General features: G+C 36.6%; 1 protein-coding gene across 4 annotated transcripts in view; it reads left to right on the top strand.

Moving 5' to 3' along the window:
- septin7a (septin 7a) overlaps positions 1-1,220 on the top strand; it is a 51,889-nt gene extending 50,669 nt beyond the window's left edge. For all 4 annotated transcript variants that reach the window (XM_084130427.1, XM_084130428.1, XM_084130430.1 and 1 more), the window contains one exon: positions 51-1,220. In XM_084130427.1, coding sequence (XP_083986553.1) covers positions 51-87 — 37 coding nt within the window. In that variant the 3' untranslated portion in view covers positions 88-1,220. The remainder of the gene's footprint in view (positions 1-50) is intronic.
- Positions 1,221-10,617: the final 9,397 nt, after the last annotated feature.

The raw sequence follows: 10,617 nt of genomic DNA on the forward strand, positions 1-10,617 counted from the left end.
TCAATGTTAATTTTCTCTAATTTCCTTTTTTCTTACTTTCAATCCTAAAGGACCTTGGAAAAGAACAAAAAGAAAAAGATCTTTTAAACCACTTGGACCATCACCACATTCTAGTTGCCAATTATACCAGCCTGGACCCTCAGTCAGTCTGTCGACCAAAATCATACATTTATATAAAGCCCCATGTTTAGTTTTGTTTCGTTTTTTTGTGGGGACAGTGTGCCTCTGCACTCCCCGCTGACCTGGAAACATTTCACACAGTCCACACATTCTGCTCTTTTTACGCATCGGTTCATTTGCCCAGACCTCACAGAAATTGAGAGCCCAGAGGCGCACTTAATCTATAATAAATAAAAGCATAAAAACTTCTCAGAGATATGCAATATTGTACGAAATGTTGTTTTGACTTTGTAATACGTCAAATTCCCCTCCTGCATCATGTGTTTGTGTTTAGTGTTTTTAGATCCAGAGGTCACTTCCTCCTCTCCAACTGCATATTGATTGGCCACATCAATAAAACCTAAAGGCTGAATCTTACCTCAGGCATTTCTGTCCTTTAAACAACTTTTTGTGTGGCTTCTTTTCCCTTCCTGAAATGTTAAGCTCTTCCAATATTTGTGTAAATTAAATTATTTAGCCATGGACCTTAGCCATTCATGAAACGTTACTTCGGTTACTATTATTTTGTCATGTTTAATTTGTTTCTCATATAATGTTCCAGTTCACTGTTTGTTTGAAGCGGTAGCAGATTGTCATCTACAGAGCCTTTATGAACGTCACATGATTTGTCTATGTATCCTCCTATTCTGAAGTGCTGTACGACATTACACAACAACATTATGCAAAATCTTAAAAAAAGGAGGATACATCACACATTATGTGAGTGATTTGTTTATGTCTGTTGGCTACCATCAGGTGTTTGTCATGTAAACTGACCTGGAAGCAGTGAGCTGGCGTTCTTGGCCAGTTGTTCTCTCTCTCTCTCTCTCTCTCTCTCTCTCTCTCTCTCTCTCTCTCTCTCTCTCTCTCTCTCTCTCTCTCTCTCTCTCTCTCTCTCTCTCTCTATAGGCTCAGAGTTCTACCAGAGCTGGCCTCCCCCAATACCACACTTAGCTTTCAGTCATGTACCTCTGCAGCTCCTTTTTATAATTTTGTTTCTCTTTGTTTTGCTTTTTCATTTTTATTGTACAAAGTCACATAATAAACTTGTGATGATGCCATTTGAATAGTACGAGTTGTTTTGTTTTGATGTTCTCTGTGGAGTTTGTAAGCGACAAATAAGTTGCAGTGACAGTTATAAAACAGCATATGTATGTCTAGGAGGTAAAAATACAATGACTGGGCCATTGGTGTCTATTGTAAGTGCATTTCATTTCACACTGAGGAGTCCAATGTATTGTGGTATGATATCTGACAACATGCCACAGATGCTGCTCATTGAGCTCAGTGAATGCATATTATATTTTAAAGCTTGAACATAAAGTGTCTTGTTAAGAAACAGGTTTGACAGGAAGGGGGCAGCAAACACAGCGTGAACTGTAGGTCTGCCTTGGTGTCAAACTGTCTTGTGACTGAATTCTTCATTTGTACATTCATGATCTTACACACACACACACATATATTTATTCAGCATTATACTTGTGGAGATAATATCTTAAACCAACCCGTGGACTCACTTTAAAATCAAAATCTTTTTTAAAAGTGGTTTTGTTTTTTGTTTTCAGAAACCACTAAGCTAGAATTTGAAAATAATTCACTTGCTGATTTGCTTTACATTTCACTGTTGTCTCTAGAGGCAGTAGTATTTATTATAATTTAACTACTAGATTTTATGAATATTTTAAATTAGTGTCTTTTTATATTTTTCATTTTAAAGTTTTAGTCATTTTGTTGTGTGGTTTTGTGTGTGGGGGTGGGAGGTTTTTTTTTATGTCTATATTAATATGTAACTATATTTACTAATGAAAATGAATATATATGTTTTGTTATATTTCAGTTCAAGTTTATTTTAACACATTTTCTGAATGTTCTGAATTTCGGAATGTTCCAGGTTCAATAAAAGTTAAGCTCTGTGGACAGTATCTGTGGCATATACTGTCACAGAAAAATATTGATTTTAATAAATCTTAAAATAAACAGAAGTACCATATCAGCTTAGACTCGAGGGCCTTCAAATATTGTCTTCAACAAAAAGTTGAGAATCACTGTGCCAGACTTAGATTTATGTGTTAACATCAGATTAGAGTGATTCTTTACTTATGGGCAAAGTTATATGAAATCTTTAAACCCATGTAAAGAGTAACTTTCTAAATATATGCAAAAGTAACTGTTTACATGAAACAAACTGCCATCGAAGTTATTACGTTGGTGCATAACTAGAAGTTCATAGAACAATAGTACCACTGAAGGATGATTTAGTTCAAATAGCATTTTTGGATCGAAGAATTCATTCATGTTTTGTTATGAAAACAAGACGTCCTATATGTGCTTTCCTGTTCACTGTTGTTTGTTTTTATAAACTGAGGAGGAAGTCCTGTGGTAATCAGCATGTTTGACTCGTATTATACTGAATCGCTATACATTATATTTCTCAGCAAGAGGGTAACATCATTTTGAAGTAATTAAACAGCTTTTCACCCTTACAGTCAAATATTGTGCTGCAAACATCAATAACAGCTTTAAGTTGTCAGTGCTGGCAAATGGCCATGGTATAAGTGGGATCATCCACATTCCCAGTACTAGTATTTTAACCCAGAAATGGTTTAATTTCAGTCATGGGATCATCAGGCTTGACAACACAGTCTTGAGGTCTCTGTGCTCTTCGAAAAGCTCCCCCAATACAGTACATGACATTTGTGTGCGTTTGATCGTTCCTATCACGCATGACCTCTGTCCCCGTTCTAAGTGTAACTCTCAAACAAATGGAGAACTTTGAACTAATGGAGTCTTGCAATAATTGGCGGGAGGATTCGCTCATCAGGTGATGTGACTTATCTTCATTCTGTGATTGGCCCACCATTATCCCGGATCATCAAGATAGGTGTTGTTTCAGCCAATCAGTGCTGACTCTCATTTTTTACGTCATAGGGTAACTGGAGAGAGCAGTGTGGACAGTGACTGAACACTTCTCATCAGTCTGTTTGCTGAAATAATGCATAGAGGTGCTCTCTGAAGATATGTGGGAAAGATTTCCAAGTAAAATCAATGTGCCAGTGAATAAAATAAGTTACCGTAAATACTGTAAGTTACGGTAAGACTAGTGTGAACTCAAACTGATATGAGATGTTGCAGCTTTTCACACAAAAATTTGCACACTAAAATTACAAGAATCACAGAGAGTAATCAATAATTATCTATTATAATCTGTTTAGTCACTGCAACCTGGTCAAACCTATATGGACCAGAAAGATTTCACAAAGGGAAAGACCAACCATTGCATCAAAATATGTTGAATTCTGATGTAGTAGCCTACTGGGTCTAGTCAAGGTAATATTTGCACATAAAAGTAATATTTATTTGATTAAATTTAGATTTAAACTTATTATATTGAATATCTGGATAAACTCTAGGAGAATCACTCGAAATAAATTACACATATTCAGGGAAGGATTTTCTTAAAAAAAAAATTGTGCCAACACCGTAATATTCTAGATTTTTAGAGGTTGAAAGAGAAATTATGTATTTTCTATAAAAAACTAAAAAACTATAAAGATAATTTTAGTAAATGTCATGTAATAATGTAATTAAATTTCTCTTATAATTTCTTTTTTAACCCACTGGTACTGTTCGCGTGTTGGTCAAAAATGAACGAATCTTTTTTTTATTTCAATGAAATGATTGTACTACATTTTAGTTCGATAATGTTTTTTTATTTAATATATGTATGTTTAGGGGATTTTATGGTACTAAATTATATTTATGCAGTAGTTATAATCCATTTATTCACTTTTTGAGCATGGGCCTGAAAATGAAATTTGCAACTTAAACTGTGATAAATCTCGAATGCTTTGGAGCACAGACTTAAGTTTGGTCTCTCTTTAAAGAGGACACTTGGTATGTTATTGCTGAAATAAGTTTTAAAAAGTGAACTTGAGGTTTACAAGTTTACATTTATTGTTATGAAAATCCAATTTTCAATTTTTATATTATAAATTTATATAATATATATTTTTTCAAAACACGTTTTACTCTAAAACTGAGAAAATCAAAGCCATAAATCTAAACAAGCTGTGTTCCAAATTTGAGTTTGATATCTCAAAAAATTAGCTTTCAATAAGAATTTGTTTGTGCCCAGTACAAAAAAATTCCAATAGATGAAATTCATCTCCCATTCATTTCCAATGCGGCCATTTTTGACCGCGAACAATACAAGTGTGACTTTTTTTTCCAGGACATTTAACCTTTTTGAATCGTCCATGTTTTTTTGTGTTTTTTGTGTGTTTTTTTTCACACAGCAAGTGCCAAAACCTTTACCAAGTTTTGTACCATTCCAAAGAAGTAAAAAATTCTAAAAAAAAACAAAACAAAACATAACATTTTGAAGAGACCGAACAGCACCAGAAGATACACAAACAATTAAATAATTGTGTTCCAATGCCACTAACAGTGCCAAAGTACACAGACCGGTTTGAATCCCAGGGAATGCATAAACTGATAAAATGTACACTTTGAATGCAATGTAAAGTTGCAGTGGATAGGTCAGGGAGACAAATGTCACCGTGTCCTGATAATGACCCACAGTAAATTACATTTTAAACAGCTGCACTGATGGAAGCAATATCATTTACTGGCCCCATGCTTGCCTCTTGCACACAGAGTATATGTGGTAACAGGCCTACTCTATAAAGTTCACCTTAATGTCTGATTAAGCTTGTGTCCATGTTGGCAGCTGTGTTAGTCTGGAGGCTGTACTATGTGAGAGGTTGTTAATGTGTTCCCTCAGCGCTCTAAAGCCCTCTGGCTGATCACTCTTATGTAACCAACACAACGCTCTTTATTTCATGCCAAGGCTGGACACCTCCTGCCAAATACAAGCCCTTACCATGACATCTCATTGAGCAGGACGGACAATGGCTTCTGCCTGCCGCTGTGGTTTGGGCCAATCCTAATGTCCTGCTTAATGGTGACCTCATTCTCATCAGGCTCGGTGCAACATGACTGGCTGGCAGAAAAATCTGCAGACTCATCAGCCATTGAATCAGATCTACTTACTTTTTACTGACACCACAAACTTTCTTTCCACAAACAAATCTTTGTGTAACTACTAACAGTTACTGTAGCATGAAGTCTTTATTTGCATATTAACTGTATAATATGAAACACTCTAACAACCAAAACAGTCATATTCATGCCTGTCTAAATTAGGTTGCACCACCTGTAGTCTCTCACCATGGATACAGTCCCTTTTGTTTCCAAGAAATATAATTACATCACCTAGTTACATTCATTTAACTTGTTTCTGAACCCCCTGAACTCAGCTCACACAAACTCAGATCCTCAAGTACACTTGGAAGTCTATTCAAGGATTTAGTTGGTAATTATTTGCTTGCAGACATAGAGCCATGCAATGGATTGTACGCCGAGATTCTGATGCGTCCGATGGACACTTTACTATCTCATGTACTGTCACGAATTGTGAATGGCGGTGAAGTGATGCCGAAGGTCACATGACAGAAACAACATTGTGGATGTAGCATGCCTGAATTTCATTCATACTACACACACTCACTCCATATAGAACATACTTTTTCAAAACAAATGTAGCACATACTACATGGTATGCGCTTTTGGACAGAGCGATAGTGTATGATATGCTCACCGATAATTGGATAAATCTCTCTTATGCCAATAGATGAATGCCCATAGATTAATATTATCATGATATTTCCTAAAAATCATGATATTTCATAAAATTTCTAAAATTATATATTACATTGGACATAGATACATTGTTTATTACAAGTTTTGTGTCCCAAATGATACACTATACACTATGCACTTATAATTTGCACTATGTACGCAACTGTTTAGTGTATAAATAAGGCTATTTTGTCGATGTCTGAGTCCCTTCCCACTCTAAAGCTACGACAGTACGACTACGACTGTGTGCATGTGTAACAGACGCAGACCAGTAAGAGCTGTACATGTAAACCTCACTCCCCTGATCTCAAGAGTCGTGCTAGCAACTGATGCTAATGACTGTGGTCTTTAGCGTTGTGCCCGTCTCCCACGCCGGAGGCGCCGGTTCGAATCCCGCTAGGGGTGGATCGAGTAGGACCGGGTACACATAAAGTGTAATCATTAATTCGGTTAATTAACTGCATCATTTGGTATTTAAAGTACAGGGATTGGGACTCACCAATGATCTTATTATTGGGAGATACCACGGTACGCGGCTTTACCATTGGAGAAACCAAACGGCTAAATTGGATCAAATGTGACTTGATAACCAATCACATTACAGCCTTGACTTCATTGAATTTCTGTCTGAGTCGTGCGACATTCACGCTGCATCTGAAATCAAATACTTCCCTACTATATAGTATGTGAAAAACAGTACATCAACAGAGTAGTATGTCTGTAAACATAGTATTCAAAAAACAGTAGGCAAAAAGTACCCGGATGGCCTACTACTTCTGCCGAGATTCTGAAGTGCACATTTGATGTAGCCTACACTTTAGGTCACATGAGAGTGATAACATGGGAGAAGTAATACGTCCAAATTTCATTCATACTGCACACATTCATACTATATATTAGTATGAATTAGTATAACATACTCTTAACAGTCACAAAGTAAGATTCAAAACAAATGTAGTACCTGCTATATAGTATGTGATTTCAGACGCAGCGTAATTGTTTGTGGATATCATACAAATGAATGAATACTAGTGCCATAACCAACAAATAAGTGATAACCTATTTCCTCACAAAAGCAGCTTATTCAGTGTGCCGAAGCCTCCCCTCCATTGACATCCATTCAAAAAATGGCCTCTGGTCTGCTTTCCTGTGTACCGCTGCATCACATTCTTCTTTTTTTCCTTCTTTTTTTTGATAACCTTGGAGGCTTGGCTTAAAGCAGCTTTGACTTCATGCACTCAACTCTCGCAGATTTAATTGCGTAGCAGATGGGGGGGAATGGTGAATGACAAAATATTATAATATTCATACACTAGACAGTAGAGTACTTGGCACATAGTATAAGTGTATACTCCGTCATTTGGGACACAACTACAGTCTTGTGTACTGGGGATTTTGCCAGTATGAAGGTTGTGCCAGTAGATGGCGACAAATGACACAAGTGTCTTTATGGTTGAAAAAGTAATGAATCTTTCACTAAACCGATTCGGTGAAAAACATTGATTCATTCAGGGACACAATCAATAACTATTGAGATAATGAGATTTAGGCAAAATAGCGATTAAACTTTACCTCATGTAAACACAATACTTTGATCAAATTGATGTGTTTAAGCTCATAATTGTAGTAACCAAAATCGTAGTTAAAAGTAGGGTATGGGATTTGCAAAACGGCCGGGAGATTTTGAAAATACACAACTCAAATGGTCCTACCTTCTTTCCTCCAACACTGGCCCTGACTCCACCCATTCATGTGGAGGGAGAGGGATGGGGGGAGGGGGATATGGTACGACCGTTTGATTGACAAACTTACTGTCCAATGATTCTAGGTGGTCTTGGAAATGATTGGCTGGAGTTTTTTGAGTCCTGCCCGTTCCACAGATGATTAAATTGCTTAATTTTCATTTCAGTGCTTCTAACTCAGTGGCTGTAAGTGGGTTAGGAATAGGATTTCAAGTGATTTTGAAAAAATGGACAAAAAAGAGAATCACATACCCCAACTTTAATATGGGGGGTATGGTGATTTAAATCACAATAAACAGGCATGTAAACACGAATCGCATCTATTCCACCTCGAAAAAGTGTGCATGTGCTTGTGACATAAATATACGGAGGACGTTGTCATGCACAGATTCATAAACAGTGGTAAAGGCATCCGATTTTTTGGATTGCTGAATAAACTGAGTTCACGTTGACAACATTGCACGACATAAATATATTTCAGTATATTGATGGTCGAAAACATTGAAATGAAGACATTTTTAGCTGTGTCACCAATAAACCCCATACGTCCAGAAATGTGTTTCGTAGTTGATTAAAATAGTGGCCAATAACACACCTACTGTGAGTTCATCATTTGTGCTGTGCATTGGGGTATGTGAATAATGGTGGTTAAAAGAAAATTCTTTGTGGATAATCAGAATAAAGAAAAATTGCATGCAAATGGAGTGAAGCTTGCTTGTGTTCAATAAAAAATATGGCTCTAAGTTGGTATTAAAAGGCATTTGTCTTGACACTTCATAACACACATCTCAGTATTAGTTGTGAGGAATTGGTGCTGGATCACACATGACCTAAACTAGTCAACATAGAGAATGCCAGAAATGTGAGCTCAACACATGATCGCCAATGTCTGTCTAACCCAAGCACACCTTGTTCCAGAAATAGTTTAGCAGGGAACATTTAAACACAATAGGCAATTTTTGCTCCAGGATGCAAAGTAATACATTTAAAATTCATATCTATTCTTTGATAGCACAAAGAATGATAGTCATAAATGTTCTGTTTAGATTATCGTGAGATAAGTTTGGACTTTGTATAGTTTTACTTTAATTTTTTATTTTTAATAAACAGCTATATGCATCCCTGAAAATAAACTATTTTAAATCTTGACTTGAGGCAGATTTTATCTTCTGTTTGCTGCAATCACAACCAAGATTAATCATCTGACTGGCATTCAGATGAGATGCTAATTGTGGCATTGATTGAATTGACAACAGCTCAAAGCACATTGTGAAAGTTACTTTGCCACAAGGAATTAAAGATAGGCTTATTTATAGCAGGGTTGCCAACTCTCACGCATCTGGCGTGACAGTCACGCATTCAGCCTCAATCTCACGCTCTCACGCTTAACAAAGAAATCTCACGCTAAATTAGACATTCTTCTGTGCTGTATTTTTTTTCACTCGTGTGCACTAAATTTCAGAATTACTATAAACAATTCAGGCTCTTAACTACTGGATGGACCACTATTTATGGCGCAAATTAGTTAAAATCTCCCGGAATCTAGAGCGAGCACGCATGCGAGACAGAAACTGTAGCGCACGCACGGCGTACGGCAGCGTTGAGCATTGTAGCCAATCACTGACATGTCTGTTGAACGCATTGGCCAATCAGACGCGTTTAAATGAGTCGCTGTCCTGAAGATGTGTTTTGCGCGAGCTCACCGAGTTCTACAATTTCGCAAACCAGTCATTATTATTGCCTATAAACTTAAGATGCAAATAAAAGATTCACTGCAATGTATTTGATATTCTTGATGCTGTTCTGATGCGCTCCATTACGCACCGCTCTGTTTGGTGTTTGGATGACTAAAAGTTCAGCGGTCTAGCTCTTCAATGTCAGAATGATTAAAGAAGTGAACGAATGCCTGGCAAAATGTAAGTGGAAAACATTTAATATTTGACTGTTTTACAATAGAAATGTTCAACTACCGACAGTATCCGGTGACGCGAATTACTAAACTTTTTTTTATTTATTTACTAAATTTAGCCTTTTTGAATTGAAAATATGCTATAATTTCTTTGATTCATTTAGAGAGAATGCATGCATAATTAAAAATAAAATGTTATTTGCAAATAGTTACAATTATTTCACTAATACAATAAGCTTTTTTTTCTTTATTCCCTTAAATCGCTTTTATAATTAATTCCTTTAAATAAAAATACCCCAAAAAAATTGGGTTGGAATACCCCCCCCCCCCCCTTGAAATATAAATACCCCCCCCCCCCCCCCTCACTCCGAGAAGTCTCACTCCGAGCTAAACTCAAAAGTTGGCAACCCTGTTATAGTGTCGCCATCTCATTCAAGTGTCATAGAAGTTATTTCATTCAGTTTAGACAATATTCAAAACACAATTTAAACAACCTTCTAGAATGGATATTTAAGCTCAGATTTGTTGTACTTAATTTTACAATCCTATTACTACTTGTACAATAAATCTGAACAAATGTTCACGGGGGATCAAATCATCACAGCTCCGTGTCTCTATCAAGTGTCATATTGGGAGAGTCACAGAATATGACCAATAATAAAGACATGAGGAAACGCCCCTTCAGGTTTGATAAGTGCTTTGAAATAGCTTTGGGAAGTGCGATTCATTTTAGAGAGTCGATTCGTTCGAACAAGCTGGTCCGTTGAGTCATCTTTCGAAGCGCTTATCACTGTGTTTTTTTAAGTTGCATAAATTCTAAATATAGTGTGTGTGCAAGTCTAAATGTTCCAGTTTGATGATATTACTCTGCGTGTGTGTGTAGGCCTGTGTGTGTGTGTGTGTGTGTGTGTTTACCAAGTAGGCTATTATGCTACCTTTTCAGATGCCTTTACCTTTTTCTCACAGAAAGTTCACACCAAGAAGTTCGATAGCTATAAAGATAACATTCGGGTAATTAAAAGCGCGCACAGCAGTTTTGTCGTGGATTCTGATCGGCTGAATGTCAATTTTATCGTTCAAAAGCTGTTAAAATCGTTCTGAAAGTGA

This window comes from Abramis brama, assembly GCF_963993115.1.
Source record: "Abramis brama genome assembly, chromosome: 12".
Classification (NCBI taxonomy): Eukaryota; Metazoa; Chordata; class Actinopteri; order Cypriniformes; family Leuciscidae; genus Abramis; species Abramis brama.